Source organism: Diuraphis noxia, unplaced genomic scaffold, assembly GCF_037042655.1.
Source record: "Diuraphis noxia isolate RWA-SAM2 unplaced genomic scaffold, SU_Dnox_SAM2 contig0001, whole genome shotgun sequence".
NCBI lineage: Eukaryota > Metazoa > Arthropoda > Insecta > Hemiptera > Aphididae > Diuraphis > Diuraphis noxia.
The window spans coordinates 19,735,856-19,757,870 of NW_028301711.1; the positions used below are offsets into that span (position 1 = coordinate 19,735,856).

A 22,015-nucleotide genomic window follows, 5' to 3' on the forward strand; every position below is an offset into this window, starting at 1 on the left:
AGTTATTGTTCAAACGATAATAATATAAAATAATAATAATAATTAAGTAAATATTTATATTAATATTGTCTTATGATGTTGAATTGTTGATAGTTGACGAATAAAATACAGACAGAACGAAAATTAACATTAAATGCCATTACGACTAGAGCGATCATAAAATCGACAGTTGAAATAATTTTATCTAATCAAAATATAATCTAACACTAATATCCACAATAAGATAAAACTTACATTGCAAAAACGTATTAAAGCCTAATATGTTTGAGATAATTTAATACTCTCAACGATAAATAATTACATATTATGATAAAATGATATAACTTTACTAACATTTTTGAGTCAAACTATTATTTTTAAATTTTAAGTTTTACCATCTTAAATAAAACAGTGTAATACCTATAAATTAAATAGCAAATAATTAAGCAACAAGTTTAAAATATCCGGATTATTCGGATAATTCGGATTTTATCCGTTTATTATTTGGATTCGAATATCCGGATTATCCGAATAGTATTGGAATCCGGATATTAGTGACACCACTAGTTTTTAGTTTTCCGCAGATACACTTTTCAATCATCTTGAATGCGACGTCGAAGATGAAATTTATATAAATCTATAAAAAAAAATCTTAATAATTCATTTTTATTTAATAGGTACATTATTAAATAAAAATGAATAATTTGATACCTACCTACATATATAATAAAAATTAAAAATTGACATTTTTCAGTAACTATTGGTAATATTTAATACTCTAATTAAATATTAGGTACAATAAATGTAGGTACTTACCGATTTGTCAATTTAAATTGAAAGAAAAAAGGCTGCTCAGCTGCTGGACGGTATAAAACTGGACAAATCAAATGATTATAACTTATATTTATTCTAAGCACTCTAAATAATCAATACTCAATATTCAAGTTTCGAGAAAAACGGAATGAAATTAGACGGAACAATAAATTAATAAACAGGCAAACAGTTCATAATTTTACAAATACAAAGAAAAACACCCAGTACCGTGGCAGTGTCACTATGGAAAGGAAATATTACAGTGAATGACTGTTAATAATATTATAAGTTTTAACACTTGGGTTGATTTTGGTTATTTTTGGTGGCATTGTCGTTGGTCGACGACGACGACGATAACATCGATAACGATATTTATTAATAATTATAATACAATAATAATACTATTACAGTACGCTAGTCGCTAGACGACACTTATAAGCTGCATTTGGTCGGCCTGCGCCCGTCTGTGCGTCTGTGTGTGATGTCATACGCTGTTCTAATATGCAATAAAAATAAAATAATAAATTTCCGTTGGGCATCGACGAATACACGTTTATTTCTTTTTCGCATTTACCAATAATTATTACTATAGTGGTTATCCCCACAATATTATCTTTTGATTAATGATTTTCGAGTATGATGTAAATAGTATACTCTATACAGTTTAGCCAGTTTAGGTGGTTTAATGTTCATTGCAAACGGTTTACGATACTTATGTCTTATATGAAGATGAACAAAATACGTGATATATTGATATTATAATTATATTATAATAATTAATAATGAACATATTTGGAATTAATTATTTTATTTCATTATACCCACCCACCCCTTATTTTCAAGGTGTAGCGAACGCTACACCTAGTAATAGGGTTGGGCGCCACTGAATTTGTGACATTCGTGAAAAAAAAAACTGCACAACACCATAGAGGACAGAGGCATAGAATAAAAACGTGTGTAAAATGAAATATTTTGAAAAATAACACGCATAACCTAGAATAGTCTAGACGGCATCATGACAATCCGTTTTCATTGGGCATTTTTATCGTTTCGATTTTTGAGAATTCGACAGTATCTACTATATGATTGGAGAACTTACTATGGGTGAAGCATACTTTCAATAATGAACATATTATATTTATAGAATACATACCTTGCATTATAATATTGATAACTTTACTGATGAGTAACGTTACGGAACGTTTCGTATCTATACTCTGACCTTATTCCGCGCATCGATATTGACGCTCGCGACATCTGCCGGCCGAATTTCCACACAAATGTCAACGACGTTTATCGGCGATTGTTTCCGACTTATAAAAAAAAGTGTCGATATTTATTATTACGTCTGTGATTATTTATTCATATATAAATATATAAGTATACAATTAATATATTAATACAAATTTGTGCACATTTATTAATTATTGTTATTACTATACGTACTTACTTTAATTATTATTAGTTTTATATTAATTTAATTTATAAAAATAATCATTAATTGATCATTTAGGATTATTGTTTCCTTATTCACGTTCACAAGTCATGTTTTCATTGGATTCGCCTTATTTGGATTTATAACGTATTATTTTGTATTCGTTTTTTCATTGAATATAGGTGAACTTGAGGAGCTATTTTCTTTTTTTAGCATTTGTATTTTCTACTGATTGTGTATGTGATATGTTTTTGTTGTTATTTAAAATCTTCCTTTGAAAACAGCTATTGCTCCGGGAGTACAACTCGCAGCATTCGTGAGTAATGTAGTATTGGAGTAGTACATACCTACTAAGTTTATAAGTATATTTAGTTCGACGGCCAACATATTAATCTATTACAAATACTTGAATTCAATTATTAACAAAATAGATTTATTATATGATAATTATACTAGCAGCTAATTAGTTAGTATATATTTTATAGGTAATATATGTATATAAAAGTAGTATATTATATTGTATAATATAAGTAAAAGGGATACCTACCTTTTTAATTTTTTTCAATTGATTCACAATAATAATTCTTATTACAAAACACTCAATAACCAATGATTGTTTAGAGTTGAACAAACGTTTAAGGAAAACATTTGTGTGTTCTTTTTATTTAATTAATACAAAAAATGATTGATAAAAACTAATCGTTAAATATTAAATACCTAATGATTGTTTATAGTTGAACAAACGTTTAAGGAAAACATTTGTGTGTTCTTTTTATTTAATTAATACAAAAAATGATTGATAAAAACTAATTGTTAAATATTAACCCTTAAATGTTCACTAGGTGAAAAAAGCAACTGAAAATTTTAAAGTAAGGTTTTTCTGGCTTATTTAAGGTCATAAGTAACATCAATTAAATACATAAAAAATATTATTAAATGTGTTTACATAATTGTAAATATAAAAAATTCGATAACATAATACTTATACCTATGTAGGTAATAACAGAAAACAAATTAATTTTTTTCAGTCTTTAGTTGCAAACTAAAATTATCTTTTGTAATAAGACATAAGTAACATAAATAAAATAATTAACAAAAAATTATAAAATATATTTACATAATTGTAAATATAAAAACATTGATAATATAATACTTATATGTAATAACAGAAAATATATTAATATATTTTACAGCCTTCAGTTGCAAACTAAAATTATTATTTATAGTGAAATGTTTTAAAGCAGTTTCTACCCTCTATATAACACAGTCTTACATTACATTTTAGGCAAATCACACTTGTTTGCCCAGTTGAACAAAACCGACACCTTCCTTTTTTTGTAAAATCAGGACACGAAGACTCCCGGGTTTGATGCCTTGCGGCTACAACCGCGGACCTCATATTAGCGCTGTGCGCTAGTCGAGAGCCGTGGAGGTTCACGGGCGGCGCAGGGTGGTTTTACCCACACAGTACGCCGGCCGCGCGTCGTCTAAGGACCACGAGCACCGGGCGCACACCCTTCCCCACCGAAGTCGGGAGAGAGTGCGCCCGTACCGTTGGCTGAAGCGTACACGTGCCCTTCGCCACCCAGGTCGGGTCGCAAGCTATCCTCATTGCTTCCCGTTTTTGGTTACGGGCAACCTCCGGTGCATATAGCCCCACCGGTAGGCTGGGTAGGCGCTAAGGAGTAGTCTCACTCGGCAGCTTTCCCCTAGACCGAGCTAGGTCTTCCACCACAAGGTTAGCTCCTGCTAACAGCCACTCCGAAACCAATCCCCCACCGACCGCGCTGCGACCGAAGCCGATGCGCGGCCGGCGTGTGAGGGCACGACGCCAATTCCCTCAGCGCCGCGGGGCTCCCCCACATCCCGAAGTACCATTCTCGCACCACGTTGGGTCTGCACGTCAATGGTTGGACGCTGGGACAGAGCTTCGTCGACGGTATTAAGCGCCTCAACTGTAATCCTACCGAGATTTGGGCCGTGTACCCGGGCTCACGGTTGGCCCTCACCGGGTGGCGCTCACCACCGGCGCGGTGGCCGCGACCCCCGAGTTAGAGGCTCGGTAGCCTGTGCCACGCCTCCCAGAAGCATCACCGGAGTGATCGACTCGCTCTTCATGAGGTCGCAGTCAGAACCTCCAACACCCTAGTCCCCGAAGGTTTCGGTGTGTCCGCGTCCCGGACGCCGGCCCCGTCTGGCCAGTTCCCTTTTAGTCGCCTTTTACGACAAGCAGGGAGTACTGTTGCTGTATTCTAACCGGCCCCAGCAACAGGGCCGTTCTCCTCGTCCCTGACGCGTGAGCACGCCCCTGGTCAGGACGCGCTAGAGCGTGGCCCGCCGCTTGTGCCGCTTACGCCTTGCGTGCTCACCCGGGCCACCCCGAGTCTAAGCACTTACACCTCCTGGTGCGGCTGCGCCCTGACCTTTCCGTTCCTGTTGTCAGTTATGTTCTTTTTGATCATCGATCTGTACGTTTTTGGAGGCAGTCTCTGGCAAAGACCCTGAATGCCTCATAGGTGTTCTTATTTTTAAGGATGGCTCCGTCGTACGGAGGCCACGTTACTGACTCTTTTTGTAATTTCATCTTGAGATGTGTCCTCTGTGCTTCAGTCCTTGGACAGGCAAGGAGAACGTGCTTGACAGTTTCGCTGCCGTTACCGCATGCGCATCCTGGTGCCGGTACTAGCTTGAATGTGTGTAGCTTCCCTCGGAAGTCACCATGTCCTGTTAGCATTTGGCTTGTATAGTGATCCATTGCAAGTGGCAGTCCGTATCGGATCCTTATGTCCGGGATGAGTTGGTGCGTCCACTCACCTTTGTCTTGGGTGGCCCATCGTTCTTGCCAAACCTCTAAGAGCTTACTAAGGTTACTTTCATATTCTTGATAAGTGATGTCGCTTGTCTTCAGGGCTCTTCGAAGAACAAAGCGTCGTACCTCTAGATCAAGTGGGAGTTGTCCTGAGATAACTTGCAAGGCGGCGGTGGACGTGGTCTTATATGCGCTCGTTATAGCGATTAAGGCTTGACGTTGTATACTGCCGAGCTTATTGATGGAGCACTTAAGCTCTAGTGCCTTTTGCCATATAGATGCGGCGTAAGTTATCCTTGGTAGGAATACCGCTTTGTAAATAACTAGTGATGTGCTCTGGTTGATTCCCCAATTTGCCGATGTCATGTGTCGTAAGCGCTTGAACATTTCTGTGGACTTGTCCGAGATGCTTATTATGTGGTTCCAAAATGATCTTTTCGGGTCTATAGTGACTCCAAGATATTTCACAGTTTTTGATGCTGTAATTGTCAGGGCGTTAGCGCCTGAGCCAAAGGGAATAGTGTAGGTTGGTTTAACCCCACCTTTTAATGTCATTACTTGGCTTTTCGCCATCGAAAATTCTAGGCCGTACTTCTTTGACCAGATTGTTAGTTGGTCTAGGCAATTCATCAGTCTTTTCTTTATTGTTTCTAGCCTCGCGCCCCCAACGGCGAGTGATATGTCATCCGCGTATGCTATTATGTGCGATTGTGGACTTGTTATGTCGAATGCATCTGACATTGCCACTTTCCACAGTGTTGGTCCTAGCCTTGACCCCTGTGGACAGCCTCTTGTCATTTGTCTTGTTCTTGTCTCATTTTCAGTAGTGAGCGAGGCCCTTCTGTTCACGAGATAGCTCTCGAGAAGTGCTAACGTTCTTTTTCTAATGTCTAGGGTCTTTAGTTTCTCAAATATTGGTATCCATCGAACGTAGTCGAAGGCGCCTGTTATATCAAGAAACGCACCTATTACTATTCTGTTTGGGCAATTGTCTGTCCATTCGTATAATGCTTTAACTGCTGTTTCCGTTGATCTCCCGGCGACGTATCCATGTTGCTGGCCTACTTCATTGAGGCCGGTTTCTTTTTCAAGTCTTGTCGTGATCAAGGATTCCAGTGCTTTACCGAGGGTCGATAACAGACTTATGGGTCTATATGACCCCGTGAGCAGCGGGTCTTTTCCTTTTCCCTTTGGAATAATGACTAAGTTAGCTGTTTTCCAGCAGTCAGGGAACTTTGCGTTTTTAAGGCAGTTTTCGTACAAGTTTGTTATTGTGTCTGAGATGACCGGCCATGCTGCTCGAAGCATCTTGGCGGTGATTCCATCAAGCCCAGGTGCCTTATTCGGCTTCATTTTCCATATAGCCTCTTTCACTTCTTGAGCGGTTGTGCTGTCAACAAGCGTATCATCTGCTTGATGATCGTAAGGCGTGAAGGTTGGAGGTTCCTGATCCTCAGGAAGATAAGCCTCAAGGAACGTATCCAGCGTATCTTTTAGGCCAGTGGTATATGTCCCTGTGCAGGTCTTCACCGTAGAGGGCATTGGATTCTTCCGTGAGCCACTCTTTGCCCATCGAAATGATTTGCCCCAATGGTTGCTGTTCATGTCTGAACTAAATTCTCGCCATAAAGTCATTTTAGCGAGTCTTATTTTGTGCAAGTGTTGGTTTCTTAGACGGTGGTAAGCCTGTCTGTTTAGTTCAGGGAGACCTTCCCGTCTTGCTTTTTGTAATGACTTTTTTGACTTGGTTAGATCGTCCGTCCACCAGGGAGGCATGACGAGCCCGGTCTTCGCCCTGCCACGCATTGGCATGGAGAGTTTCGCTGCTTGGACAATAACCTTAGTTAGACCATTTGCACTTTCCTCAACTGAGTCCTCTTGAATCTGGGACATGAGACCCAGGAGTACTAGTTTGAACTTATTCCAGTCTACTTTTTCAGTGTTAAACCTTATGCCAGAATTTTTGTGTTTTGATTTTTTGAGACTAAGTGTCATTTCCAGTAGTCGATGATCGCTATCGATCCTATTGGTCACTGACCAGTCTCTCACTAAACTTCGAATCGCCATGGTGGCCAAGGTGATGTCAATGTTTGACTCGCCCATGCCATGTCTTTTGTATGTTTTGAGCTCTTGAGGGGTATTTAGAATGCCGAGTTCTTGATCGTCGATCATTTCCTCAACAGTTTTCCCCCTTCTGTTTGTGTCATTGTTGAACCATCTAACAGAATGACCGTTACAGTCAGCCCCTATTAATAGGCGCTTACTGGATAGGCTGATGCTTGTCAGTAATTCGGTGAACATCGTCGTAGGCTTGTTGTATCTAAAGTAGGCGGACACTATCACCACATCGTCCTTGCAAGGTCCGATGCCGATTCTGGCTGTCGCTATATATCTGGTCGTAAATTGTCCAAGTTTTATGACTTTAATTTTGTCATTGATTATGATTATTGCAGCCTCAGGATTGTCATCGAACAAAACTTGACGGCAGCTTTCAAAGGACGATACTCGTCCTTGAGAAATGTATGGGTCTTGGGCTAGAACGATATCTATTTGGTCTTTCAAGCAGATATCCCTCAATTGCTCAGAGGCAATCATTTGCTTGTTGAGATTGACCTGAATTATCTTCAGGCCATTCATAATGGTTCTTCGTACAAAGATCCTGCCGTTGGCGGCTGACCGTAGTCAGTTCGCTTGGCGAGTCGCTTGAGAGCAGCAGTTCTGGCGGGACAGCTGACACTTGATGCCTTGCATACCTTTGCAGTTGCAGCACTTAAAATTGTCTTTAGCCTTGCAAGTACGGCTGTCATGACTTTCAGAACAGTTACGACATGTCGACTGTTCTTCGCGACAGTTCTTGGCGGTGTGACCGTATTTTTGGCACTTGAAGCACTGTGAGACCGAGTGGTTCAGACTCAGAGTGCTTCGTATACCACCGATGTAAGTCTTTTTGCCTTCAATTCGTCGGAGAATCTCGGGACTTACTTCGAGGACAAGATCAGACATAATCTCTGACTTTGGCCCAGAGTGGTAGGCTACTCTAATGTCCTGTGAATCAGTATCTGATAAACCAAGTTCTGGATTGCATTCTATGAGTTCTTTAATAATTTCTATATTTGTGAGGCTGCTGTCCAAGCCTTTCAGTATAATGCGTGGCCTCTTAGGGATAATTTCGGAGACCATCTCCATGTCCCTTAGAGCATTTGTCGTCTCCTTATTGTCTGGGGTTAGTATCGTCGGGCCTTTAATTCGGCTTTTATGTACAGCCAGTCGCGGATTCTTTACCTTTCCCCTAAGGTTGATCCAAAAACTTTTCCATAGTTTTGGATACTCTACTGTAGTAGCAGAGTCTTTTAGGGTGAACTTCGGCAGTGCCTGAGTTTTCCTTGCCTTTGTAAGGTCGATGGTTGCCTTAATTTTTGCCTTGGGCTTATTTTTCTTTCCAACTTCTTGGAAGGAGCCTCTTGTGGTTGTCTTTGGTACCGATACTGGTGCCGGTGTAAAAGTGTTTGGCTTTGGACCTGAAGAACCTGCCGATTTTTGATTCTTAGAAGGCTTGTTGCCAATCCTGCCATCATGAACGCTGACCCTTACTGGTTCATCGTTCTTCGATGCGGATGGCTGGAGAATTTCTGCATAAGAGATCTTTTCCTTTTTAGATGTACTTTCTTGCGGCCTTTGTGACATGGGTAAATGTTCTTTATTCTTTTTTACCATTTCTTCGTATGCACCTTCCAACTTCGCATGTCGGTATGTAATGTCTCTTACCACCGAGCAGATGCGGTTGTAAGATCCAGTAAGCTCCTTACGCATGGAGATCGTAATGCGTTTAGATAGACTATCGTTATCGATCAGTGTTCTGAGGAAATCAAGTTCCGAGTGGACTAAGTGGCTGAGGTCACCCACATGATCTTCGGGCTCCTCCTGTGTTTTTGTCTTTTTCTGAGTGTTGTCAACTAAAGTGATTTCTGACTCAGGTTTGTGTCTTTTCGTTGAGGTAGAAGTACCTTCGTCGCTGTCTAGATCGTACACAGGACAAACTAGATTGCCAGGACTTTCTACATTATCTTGGTCATTTCCGGTATCCATATTGGTGATCGAAGTCACCGAGACTACCGAGCTTTGACTATCTAATCTAGTATAAGTTAGTTTCGGACTTTTTGTCGGACTTCGTAATATCCTCATCTGTTCGTCTTCAGATAATTGATTGTCCGTGTTTTTATTCAGCTTAGACATAGCATCCTCTAGCAAACCCTTAATTTCTTGGGATCGTTCATAAACTGCTTTTTCCCTTGTATTCAGCCCTTTGACCGCTAATAGTTCGAGGTCTTTTATCGCTTTGCTGACTAAGCTCTTGACTATTTCATAGTCATTCCATTGCTCGTCCTTACTCGAGTCAAGGTTGGATAATTTGTAGTCAATTGTGTCTAATGCTTCAATCATCTTGCCTCGATTTTCATCTGAGGCAGTAGTATTGGGTTTTGGCCAATATAAGTCGTCTTCAAAGAAGCTTTTTATCCAAGCGACTCGTATTTGAATATCCTTTATTCCTGCATCCGTAATTTTAAATCCTTTGTTTCCAGTTTCATGTTTCCAGCTTACATTATCCGAGCTACTGATGACGACCTGTGTGGCGAGCTCACCCACACCTGCCGGGTCTGAGGTTTCCGAGGCCTCTGTACCTGTAACGTTTTTTTGTTTTGTTTGTATGTCCATATTAGTGTTGTTATAGGGGGGCTGCCCCTGGTAGCCCTACACCCTCTGGCCGCCGTCGGGCTAGTTCGGCGGTTGCATCGACCTGCCTTGGGATTAGTACGGTCCGGGGTCGGCCTGCCCCGGACGAGGGTTAATGTGAGAGCCTCTTAGCGACTGGAAAAGTCCAGCCGGGCGGGGTCACCACGACAAGGTGGGCTCTCGTCGACCCCGTGTAAAATCAGGACAATGATCTACTTTATCATATCGAATTTCATCATATGGTCTTGGAGCAATTTAATTTTTAATTTTTTTGGCAGGAAAATCATAAGGTTTTTCTAATGGTCTACGTCCAAGTCTAGGCTTGTCTTTTCTTGTCAACGCAATGCCTATCTCATGTCTAAACTCTTTCAGTCTTTTTTGTTTTTTTCCCCTAGTGCCTTACAGTCTCTACGATACAGTATCCATGCATTATTAACACATATGTCTAACATTTGTGAAAATAATGACATGTACCATTTGTGTGATTTTAGTCCAGTTCGATAAAGAGCCACAAACATATCAGCTAAATCCACTCCACCCATATGGGAATTATATTCTTTTACAATATTTGGGTATGGCACAGGGATCCTTTTTTTCTTTTCTTTCGAGTATCTTTGAATACAACTAGTATTTTGCGTGCTCTCAGAAGTATATGAACTGGCTAAGCAAACAATTTTATTATCTAACCATTTTACTATGGAAACTTTTTTTGATTTATCACATAAAGAAGTAAATGAACCTCTTGACATTTGTATCATTGTTTTGTCATCAGTAATGGGGCAACCACGCAGATGCTGTTTCCTCAAAGTTCCGAGACTTAAAATACCTACCAAATTCTGATCTCAAATAGCTAATAAGTTCAGGTGTGGTAAAAAAATTATCAAAATACACAACAGTTACTGGTTTGTCAGGAATTGAGAAGCACAATACAATTACTACTTTGGGCCCTAGTCCAAAATAGCTCATTTCATAAGGTGAAAAATGTATGTTACGGAATGTACTTTCTCCAGAATATGTTAAAAAGTCATATACCATTCCTGCTCTGACAAATAACTTGAAGCCCCATTTTTTTTTGTTTATTTTTCATGTACTGTTTTCTTGATCCTGCTTTTTTCCCTTTGTAGGGTACCATCATCTCATCGATCGAAAACTGTTTTCCTTGAGGAACTGAAAGGCAATTTATTCGAATAATATCTATAAGTTGCCTAACTTTAAAAAGCCTATCAGTGCCATCAGTCTCTTCATTATTACAAAAATGCAGATTACATTGTCGTTATACCAATGTGAATATGTACCCATTTCGGTTTTTAATGTACCTACCTACGTAATTTTAATCAATCAATTATTTATTGATGGCGTCATGGCAATAATTTAAAAGTATCAAGAATTTCAAGGTAGAAAATAATACGTATCGATACGTTCCGGAAACCGACTCGAGTGTTCAAGAAGTTTGCGATACGTAACTACGTTACACTTGCGATACGTATCTATTCGTACCGGATTTTGATGTCGGTACGTGGCTTACGGTGTGCCCGTTCGACCGTATCATTTATAATTTGGCGGGGAATTGTATTAATATTTTACATATTTAAATTTAGATTATAAATATACATTGGTATAATTATTTTGTAAAATATTAGGTTTAAGATAAAAGTGATTTGTTATTTGTCAAGAAAAATAATGAATGAGTTTTTATTGAATAAGCAATTTGTTTTTTAACGAATGCATGATTATGGAACAGCTATTGGATGAAACAATTAACGTTTATGTAAGTACAACACATACATTAAATTACGTAATAGACATATAGAATAGAGTACTACATAATGTTCTTTTGTTAATTATTTAGGTGTACAATGATTGCTCTGAGGTTTGTTTCAGTGGAGAAATCCACATTTGTAAGAATCTTCCAAAAAGAAAAACCAATCCAGAAATAAGGTAGTTTTAAAATAAAATAACTTACCAATAACATAAAATTAAATACATTTTATTTAGATCCAAAAATAGATAAACTATTATCCAAGGTTCTTGAATTAACATAACTACCACAGTCTGCAAGACACTCATTACTTAGTTTAGAAAATCTAAGTACATATTTAAAATTAATATGGATTTATTTTACTCTTCAAATTTTCTTAAAAATTTCAAAAACTATAACTCGAGTAATTTAATGAAAAATAGGGGTGAAATGTTAGGTGAATCACCATTCACCATGTAATTTATTTTAAGACATTTTGATTCTGATTTTATACTTTTATAGTGTTGGTAATGATACATCTAACACTCGCACACCTACAACACATACTGCAGCTTACAAAAAACAAAAATTATTGAACCAGATAGAAGGTTAGTTGATTTGTTTGCTACATTATTTTTATAAGAATGAAAATGACGCCTATAAAGTTAACAAGGTTATAACTTATAAGACTCGCTTTGTGCTGGTCCCAAAGTGTTACTTAAAGCTGTATTATACTAAAATACATTTACTTTTATTTTAAAAGCCAGTTGGCGTTATTATTTAGAAATTGATTAATAAATATACTAGCAAATAGTCAAGAATTTTGTAATTCTATCTAATTAAATTACATTTTGCAGTTAAATTTTAAAACTAATTTTTGATAAAAATGAACCTAACCTTTTATTATTTATGTTATTCAAGATCCACAAAACGTAGCAAATAGGGAATTAGAAATTTCCAATACAAAATGGACCGAAGACAAAACCAAATTGTTGATCTCCCTTTATAGGGATATGGAAGATCAATTTGATAAACCGCATCAGGGTAAATCTATTATAAATACATATCTTCTAATTATAAGTATTTATTAAAGGGTTACTAAGCACACACTATTTATCACTATTTTTACTTTTATGAACTTATTTCATTATTGATACCACAATTTTTTTCGATTTTTAAGCTCTTTAAATGTAAGCAAGTGTTTAAATTAGATATTCATAGTTTTTATAATTATTTATAATTTTTAGTTTTTTTTCTGCACCTAATTGTTACTTTAATCTATTTATTTTTTTTTATAAGCATTATTAAATTTGAATTTTGACAAATTTATAATTTAATAATTATTTTGTATTTATTTTAAAAATTTATAAAATATTAAACTTTTATAGCTAAGGATTAGAAATTGAAAACAAGGTTCTACTTAAATAGGTTATAATATATATAAATTACTTTATTCACAATAATATCCTCAAATATATTTATTAATATCATAGGGTGACTGACCGTTTTCGCTGAGATTTACTGAGAATTGTTTTCCTTATACAGTGATATAATATCATTGTATTCAAATTTAACACAATCCATTACATTGACCAACTTGTAACCTACTACACAACATAGCGACACCCACTTACCAACCTTTTTTTAATATTTATATTATATTTGTTGGTTACATTTTATTTATATTATATAATATACCATAGGTGGTGGTACCTACTGTCAGTGGCGTACCTATATAGAAATCATTTTTGGGGTGGGCTATAATAGATAGCAACTATAGCAAGTGATTTAGCACCTAGAGAATACTATATATTTAACAGTTTATACAGGAAATTTGCGATTTTTAAGGGAGGGCTCCAGCCCACTAGGCCACCCCCCTATATACGCCACTGCCTACTGTTATAACTTATTATAAATATTATAAAAAATTGTTTTTATTAGCATTATTTATAACTTGTAACTTGTAAATAAGAATTAGTAAAAATTTGTATTTTTTTACATTTTTAATTAAAAAAATTAACCTAAATGAAAATAACACTCACTTTTTACTAGACACATTTTACACTCACTATTCTCACTTTTTTTAACAAAAAATTAGTAGCAACACAATATTAGAATACTATTCATAATTTATGTAAATATCTTTATCATAAACTGAAGAATTCAATTTATTCTCTGGTACTTACTCAACAATTTGTTTTTAATTAATTTAGGAAAAAAAAATCAAAATATGGTGTATACTAGCAGATAAGATGGCAGTTCATAATTACATTGAAACAGGTAAACAATGTGATGCTAAATGGAGGACATTAAAAACTAGATACAAAGAAAATAAAAAAAAAAGCACTACAATCAGGTGAAGGAAAAATTACTTGGCCCTACTTTGATTTAATGGACTCTTTTCTCAGTAAAAAAGCGTATATAAACCCACCAGAGAAAAGTTTACTGGGATCTAAATTGCCAACTCCAACGAAACAACAATCAACTGCAACTATAACTGGTTCTAGCAAGAGTGTCTCATTTGTCGAAAAACCATCTACTAGTATATATAATATAAAAATATTATTAGTTAATTGAATTAGGTAACTTAATTATTTTATTTTATTTTAGGCAAGAATTTGTTTGAAGATATTGATGACGATACCATTGAAGATACCCATGAAGAAATTGAAGAGTCTTGTAATTATTTCAATATTTATTAATAATTTTTATTTGCTCAATATTTTTTTAAATGATGATTTAATATGACAGATACTGATCGATTAAGTACATCTAATTGTGGACTTCAGGAAAGTGATGATAATATAAAAAGTAAAAAGAAATTTCAAGATAAAAACATATCAAGCTTACTTAACTCATTAATTGATCAACGGCAAGAAATGATAGACTTTTTCAAGGAAAAAGAAGAACAAGAAAAAAAACGAGAACAACTACTTGAATTAAGGTAAAAATAATATTGTTGTGTGTTCTTACTGGTATTTTAAATTCTAAATTATTTGTTGTGCTATAGATTGAAAAAAATTGAAGAAGCAGAACAAAAGACTGCAGAAATCATGCAAAGAGCAATGAAATTGAGGAAAAAAAAGTAGATTTGATGAGGGAGTATATAGTAACACTTAGCAAAAATAAATAGATTTAGGTTTGTTTTAATTCCAAATACATAAATATTTATTTTTTTCTTGTTTAAAATTACACATTTATAATAATTAAAGACTTAAAGTATAAAGTTATCAAAATATTGACATATTGCATCTCTTTTGATTTTGCCAGCATTTTTATTATTTATAACATCTGAACATGTGTCTTGGTTATTTGATATTGAATTAGATGTATAAGCTTCATGATTGCTCCAATCATCTGAACTATCCATACAAATATTATGTAGACATACACATGTTGTAATAAATTTGGCACACTTAGTCTTGTCATAAACATCAAGAAATCTAAAACATATTTTATATTTCATTGGCATTGTAACAATAATGAATGATTTTAATGCATTACCTAAGTCGACGAAATCTCCCAAATAATTTTCCAAAACTTTGTTCTATCACTATCCGACTAGAGCTTAATTTATAATTGAAGTGCCTTTGTCCTCTAGTTAAATTACCATTATCCCTATATGGTGTCATTAGACAAGCAGTAGAGGATATGCACAATCACCAAGGATGTGCATATCTCTAGGAAAGAGATTTAATGAGTTGGTAATAAGTTGTTCACCGACTGGGCTATTTTTAAAAACATGTGCATCGTGTGCAGATCCTGGCCAACCAGAAAATATATTAATAAACTTATATTCTGAATCACAAATGCCCTAGAATGACGATTTATAAATAATTATATTTCTTAGTACTATATTTATTTTAAGCTTTACTTGTAAAAGTACTGTTGCTACCTGCTTGCGGTTAATGTAGCTATTTCGGTCAAGGGGAGGCATTTTATTTATCTTTGTCCAAGGTGCCAGTATTTTAATATGAGCTCCGTCAATGGCACCTAATACTTTTGGAAATGCATTAGTTCTTAATGACTTAAACCCCTCAACAGTATCATTAAGTTTATTTCCTTTGGGCCAAATAATGAAACGATCAGAATTTTTACATATTTTGTCTACCATGCAGTTGATTATTGCTATAGCTGATCCAAGAGAAACATCAAATCGGTCACTTATTTGTCTAAATAATAATTGTATTTGTTATTACATTACACAATTAGTCTTATTTACCATGAAAAAAATTACTAACCTATACGATTCTTGATTAGCAAAATACCATAAACCAATTAATATTTGCTTCTTAGGATCATGCCTACCACATCTTAAAGATATGCCATAACTTGGAATTAATAACTGAAATAGTAACTAAAAAAAAGAGCAAATTGAATTGTTATTATTGAATTTGATTATAATATATTTTAAAATTTGTAATGAGGGACAAATTATATTAAACTTGTATTTGAAAAGTAGAAACCAATGCTAATTACAGGAAAATAGGTAATAAAAAATATAAAATATAAAATAGGTAATCACTTCAACAGTTTGCCTACTTAGTCGAAAGTGGCTTTTAAAATCACAGTCTCTTAATTTGGAGACAACAGATTCAATATAAAATGAATTTTTTAATACTTTTCCAGTAAATGAGGTAGCAGTATATAGAACTTCATCATCATCTAAGCTTTGCGTTTGAGTAAAGAAACTTAGTTTAGTCATTTTGGATCTTTGACCAATTAAATTAGACAATATTCCTAAAATAATGAACATTTAAGTATTAATTATAAGACATAGAGGATTTTCAAAATAAATATTCATAATCTTAAGTTATGGTACATTGTAAATGATCTGTAACCTAATGTAGGGAGCCATTCATCCAATATTTATTTATTTATTTATTATAATGGTAAACGGGACAGGCCCTTGATATTTATATAACATTAATATTTAATAATATAATAATACACTATTACATGCATAATATTTAACAGATAATAATATAATACAAAATAATTAGACACAAGAAGTTGTTTAGATCCATCTAATATCATCATACGCATTATAATATGTTAATTCAATAAATTGTATGGCCCTTGTTAAGACATAATTATACAAAACTTCATAAGCTTAAAAATTGTACACAAGGCTACCTAAATATTTATAGAGCTTATATAAAATGTGATTATTTTGTTCTACAATGTACAATACAGTTCATATATTTTTTATGTTTATATTTTATAAAATTTATTTATATTAACCGTTTGGGGTACTAAACTACCAATTGGCGATCCATTATACATGAACTCAGTGTTCGCCACTGTGTCAAAATAGCTATTACTGGAATAATACTACCCAGCAAAATGGTTTTTGAAATACAACAATGGTGATTCATAGTTGATCCAACGCAGAGAGGTGACTCGTTAGTTAGACTTAATAGACTGACCATCGCTGCGTAGATTAATAGTAGGTATTATAATACATACATATTAGCCTAATATTATTAGGACCACACACAAAGTATGGGCACTCACTAAGTTTAAATGTTGAGTACTAACCATTTTTTTTTCCTTTTATTGCTGTCATAAATAAGGTTAAATTGTTTTTTATTAAGCAGCAATTCAAAAGTAATCAATTCCATTATGAACTTTCAATTTCAAAAAACAAGCAAATCAGAAATTCAGAACTTTAAGCATGACAAAGTAGATCTACTTTGTCATGAACTAAAGTAATTAAATTAATTTCAAAAATTTAAAATTATGTTATCAGTTGAATTATTGATAAAAACCAGAAGAGATATGACCACAGATTATATGAAAACAGATAGTGCACTTCGATGTAAACAAAAAATGGTTGATAAGATCACCGCCAAGGTCTCCGCCGAAATCAATGTGACTATTTTAGCGGACTTAAAATATTTGAATTATACCGTATACTGGTGGCACACTTGATGGTGATATACTGATATAGTGATATCCATAAAATCAAAACATACAAAACCTCAAACAAATTTTTTAATTTTTCATTGAACACTCGTGTTTTAAAAATCTCAGTTTTTTCAAAATGACTTCTTAGTTCTTGTGCAGTTAAATTTTGCAATAATAAAATGTCAAAAACCACAGACATTAGCTATTTTAGATTCCCAAGTGACTTATCGAGGTGAGTATTTAGGTTTATTAATTTATTATATAATTTTAATCTGTATATCTTATGATTTGTTGTTACTATTTTATTATATTCTATTATAGGTGTAAACAATGGATGGAAAAATGTCAAACATTACATTTGTTAGGAAAAGATCCTGCTTCTTTACAAAAGAGTTATAGAGTATGTGGTGTTCATTTTGAAGACCATATGTTTTTAAATCCCAGGAATAAGAACCGTCTTACAATGAATGCTGTACCAACAATATTTAGTGGTAAGACTTTTTGTTATTTAAATTAATATATTTTATACTAAATGGAAACTTCTAATTTGGTTTTGCTTTTGCTTATGCTTTTATGCTGCTGCTACACGGCTGAGAGATGCATATGGATTGTTCAGCTACTGTTACGGACCCATACTGTCCGTACTAAAAATTACCTATACATAAGGTTGTGCAATGACACATTTTCGTAAGTTTTAAATTAATACTGCATAAGAATCATGTATTGGAATACTCAGTCTTTCTGGGACCCCTCGTATGACGGAGTCGCCAGACGGTTAGGGATATCCACGACATTCAGAGGCAGGTCGTAACACCACTCAACATCTTTTTTTGTAAGGTTATATTTTAAGCTTATATATTCTGTATTCATGCAAGTTCTATTTTAATAAACGTTAAATTACACTTGAACAACCACGACTTATTCATTTTCATATGTTGATGTATGAATCGACCTAGTCGGGATGCAACACTACTATAATTCTTCTCAGGAAATGATCTTTTGTTGCACCCCATTTTTTCTTTCTTTGTAAAATAAGTTAAACTGTAAAATTTCTAATTTGTTAAGTCTAAAATGTATTATCAAATTATATGATTTTTTTCAATGCGTTTGCCAATGCTTTGCAAATAAATAAACTACTTTATTATAAACAAAAAACTGAAATTTATAGCTGAAATATTATTGGAGAGAGAAAAAGAAAAGAAATTGGAGGAAGAAAAGGAAAGGTTAGAATTTGAGGTTCAGGCAGCAAGAGCATCATGTTCCAGTCCTTTTAGTGCAGAATCATCACATTCATTATCTTACAACGATTATACGAATTATCTATATTAAATCATCTATAGATAAATAAGTACTTACCATACAAGATTAATAATATTAAGTAATTTAAATTGTATTTAATTAAAAAAACATTTTTGTAAATTTTAATACTCTTTATGTAGGATTTGATTTATGTAATATGACAAACAAAATGACATTAATTAATTACTTGTACAATTAAGATTTAAATAATTTTAATTTTTTTATTAATTTTCACTTTTCTTATGTTGTTTAAAAACTTGATATTGTTTTATAAATTATGAAGCATTAATTTTTAAGATTTATGTCTATTATTATTATGTATTATATTTTAATTAACTGTGTATTTTTTATATTATTGTAATCTTTTATAAAAAAATATATGTTTTTACATGCTTAATTTGGTGTTTTTTCCAAAGAAATTTTATGGAAATGTTTACTCAACATTTTGGTGGAATCAGAATTTACCTATCGTATTTACTTTTAATGTTATTGTTTATAAACCACGTAAAACCTAATAATAAAGTAATTTCAAACATTAGTGTATCGAAATGACTCAAAATTGATTTTTTGAATACATTTTTTGTTCATTCGGTGTGTAATAACGCAAAAAGATTACACAACAAACAAAAAGATTTTGGTGAAATCAGGAATAACATATCTTTTGGTTTGGAAGAACTTATGACAAAAAATGAAATACCTACGTATAAAACGTGAGTAAGTTATCCAAATTTCAAAAATATTGTATGAATGTATATCAAATAAATTAGCATTGGCATTTGCGGTAACACTGATTTGGGCGGAAACCAATTAGAACACCGTATTCATTTTTTGCATTGCGTTATAGGAAGTGCACTATCTGTTTTCATATAATCTGTGATATGACTATAATCGGAACGTTTGAAACCCGGAGCACAGATTAATTTAATTTAATTAATTTAATTTAATTTAATTCATTTAATCTGTGCCCGGAGTGTTCTCTTTGAACATCCAAATTTGTTTACGTTTCGATGTGTACCGGTTTTATTTTGATACGTATCGCTACGAAAAACCGATAGGTACGTAACGATATGGTCTTCTTGAAAATCTTGTATGTAGTATAATTATTATTTTAACCATAATTTGGAATTTAACATTTCTAAACGGACTAACGGAGACTCCCCAATCGGCGATCGCTACCTCCGATATATTATTGATACAATATAATATTTATTATTATTATGATTTATTATAATATACGTAATTTGACAACGTATAATATTGTGTCTGTCGTCTTCCGAGTACCGGACTGGCGGTGGCGATTACTAGATGGGATATCGGACAAGAGAGCGAAGTAGGTGTACACACTACACACAGCCGTGATATCATTCAATTATTATTATTATTACACTAAAAATGTTCGAAATTCGGAATTACCCAAGATAAGCCGACGACGCACCGCCGTCGCAGACAGCGATCACCGACTGTCAACCCCGCGGCCCGCAACATAAAACGTTATGTATATACGGCCATCCCTGCACCCACTGTACAGACCATAGATTATAGAGTTTTCCGACGGACTAGCTATACAAGGCGTATTCCGCCGCGTATATCTGTACAATATCTAAAAAAAATGGTAAACCCGATAATTATTGTATCAATTGTATAAATATAGCAGTATCGCATTTGAATAGCACAAATTAATAATAGACATTAGAGTATTAGACACTCATCGATCTACCATTCGCAGTAGTCAGTTCGTAGGACAAGGTTTACTGTTTAGTAATTATGCCGAAAATTACACCACCGCTAATAATTGCCATAAATGAGGCATTGGAAGAAGAAGGAGAGACATCTTAAAACAGGAGGTTTTCGGTACATCCCTATGGGAAAAAAAGGGCAGAAAAGGGCCAATTTAATATCATATACGAAGACTTACGACGATTTCCAGAAAAATTTTTTAGTTATTACAAAATGTCTGTAAAAACATTTGATGAGCTTTTAAATATTGTAAAAAGTGGCTTGGAAAAGAGCAAAATATCAAAGGTGATACAATACCGGCAGTGGAAAGGTTATCGATTACAATAAAGTAAGTGCTAATTTTTTTATTTGAATAAATAGGTTTATTATTTTCTTGTTATGGCTTTTCCAATAAAATCAAAATTAAATACTTTATATACTTGTATGCAAATTAAAAAAAATGGTAAACACCAAGCATTATATTTAAACAAAATAATATTAACATCTATGCTTTTAATAATAATAAAAAATAAAATGAAAATAATTATTGACCTAATAGTGAGGTTGCCAGTTGTTACTTGAGCTGGGAATTACATTATCGGGAACTTGCAAGGTATAGTCGTTTGTTGTATTCAATGCTGAAATAGATGACGAATACTGAATTGGTTGAAGGGGCAGACAATATGGTGAAACTGTTTCGGCAGGACGTTTTCTTGAATATTTTTGTACGACTTGCATCAGTTCAATCCTGGCATCCATTTTACTGGCGTTATCAATTGCCTTCATCTCCGGTAATAATGACAGAAGAAAATGTTTGTCATCATCATGGTCATCATTTTGATTCTGGGATTTATCCAAAACTTTTAAAAGTCGCTGTTGAAAGTCAGAAGGTGAATCGGTATTTTTTCTGTTTGTAATTTTTTTTTTCCCCGGCATTGATGTTGGTGATAGTTCGTTCATTGATGCATCAATATTTGCAGTCAAATTCGAAGGGTCAGCGTTTGCAGCTGCAACCCCGGTGTCTAGTGATACTTCTACTGCGTCGTCATCTCCCATAGCATTTTCTAGAGAAAAAAGTGACATATTACCCGAGGTTCTGAAATTAAAAAATGAACAAGTGAGTTAGGTTATATGGTATTGAATGGTGGGTCGCCGAAATGGAAGTGTTAAATTTAAATTCAATGATATATCATTGTATACGAAAAACGATACCCAGTCGAGACGATTAAATTTTGTCGACCAATAATATTTTATTTTATATTATATTTATGGTGTTATTATAATAACATCTGTAGCCGATAGGTTGAATTCATATTATTTGTATATATAGTAGCATAATTTGAAAGTTTCAAGTACCTACGAATAATATTTGTAAACTAGGTACAAAAATATGACTAAAATCGTTATTCTTGGTTCTTTGTTAATATGTAATTTCGTCCAAATTTGAACTTAAAATAAATATAAAAAAAGCGGGTAAGTCGTGGATGTCGCTCTGCTGTGCATTAGGTTACAACTAGTTACAAGTGGGTTACCTACTCTAATGGATGAAATTAAATTTGAATCCAATGATATTATATCATCAATG

At 34.2% G+C, this 22,015-nt stretch overlaps 2 protein-coding genes and 1 pseudogene across 5 annotated transcripts; all 3 read left to right on the forward strand.

Moving 5' to 3' along the window:
* The first annotated feature begins 10,449 nt into the window (after positions 1 to 10,449).
* Positions 10,450 to 13,852, forward strand: LOC149060244 (uncharacterized). Its single transcript, XM_089220441.1, has 5 exons — positions 10,450 to 11,535; positions 11,617 to 11,705; positions 12,028 to 12,113; positions 12,427 to 12,549; positions 13,719 to 13,852. The coding sequence occupies exons 1-5, from the start codon at positions 11,494 to 11,496 to the stop codon at positions 13,754 to 13,756; spliced, it is 378 nt and encodes a 125-aa protein (XP_089076567.1). The 5' UTR covers positions 10,450 to 11,493; the 3' UTR covers positions 13,757 to 13,852.
* On the forward strand, positions 13,758 to 14,710 carry LOC149060245 (uncharacterized; annotated as a pseudogene). Its single transcript, XR_016190402.1, has 4 exons — positions 13,758 to 14,047; positions 14,116 to 14,184; positions 14,257 to 14,449; positions 14,516 to 14,710. The product of XR_016190402.1 is annotated as an uncharacterized LOC149060245 (transcript).
* Positions 14,711 to 17,504: 2,794 nt separating this feature from the next.
* LOC149060246 (52 kDa repressor of the inhibitor of the protein kinase-like) lies at positions 17,505 to 18,927 on the forward strand. 3 transcript variants are annotated; one of them, XR_016190424.1, is made up of 3 exons: positions 17,505 to 17,647; positions 17,737 to 18,102; positions 18,584 to 18,909. XR_016190424.1 is itself a non-coding variant. In XM_089220478.1 (3 exons), the coding sequence occupies exons 2-3, from the start codon at positions 18,090 to 18,092 to the stop codon at positions 18,742 to 18,744; spliced, it is 174 nt and encodes a 57-aa protein (XP_089076604.1). In that variant the 5' UTR covers positions 17,505 to 17,647; positions 17,737 to 18,089; the 3' UTR covers positions 18,745 to 18,927. The 3 variants fall into 3 exon arrangements, 2 of the variants coding, with proteins under 2 accessions (XP_089076604.1, XP_089076595.1); XM_089220478.1 differs by having other exon boundaries at positions 18,584 to 18,927; XM_089220469.1 differs by lacking the exon at positions 18,584 to 18,909 and having other exon boundaries at positions 17,737 to 18,326.
* The last annotated feature ends 3,088 nt before the right edge of the window (positions 18,928 to 22,015 follow it).

Excerpts from the sequence above, each read along its gene's own strand:
- LOC149060244 (XM_089220441.1), top strand. The coding sequence starts at position 11,494 with ATGATTATGGAACAGCTATTGGATGAAACAATTAACGTTTAT. Across the intron at positions 11,706-12,027 it reads AAAACCAATCCAGAAATAAG|TGTTGGTAATGATACATCTA; the intron begins GTAGTTTTAAAA and ends ATACTTTTATAG. Across the intron at positions 12,550-13,718 it reads ATTTGATAAACCGCATCAGG|GAAAAAAAAATCAAAATATG; the intron begins GTAAATCTATTA and ends TAATTAATTTAG.
- LOC149060246 (XM_089220469.1), top strand. The coding sequence starts at position 17,595 with ATGTCAAAAACCACAGACATTAGCTATTTTAGATTCCCAAGTGACTTA. Across the intron at positions 17,648-17,736 it reads TTCCCAAGTGACTTATCGAG|GTGTAAACAATGGATGGAAA; the intron begins GTGAGTATTTAG and ends ATTCTATTATAG.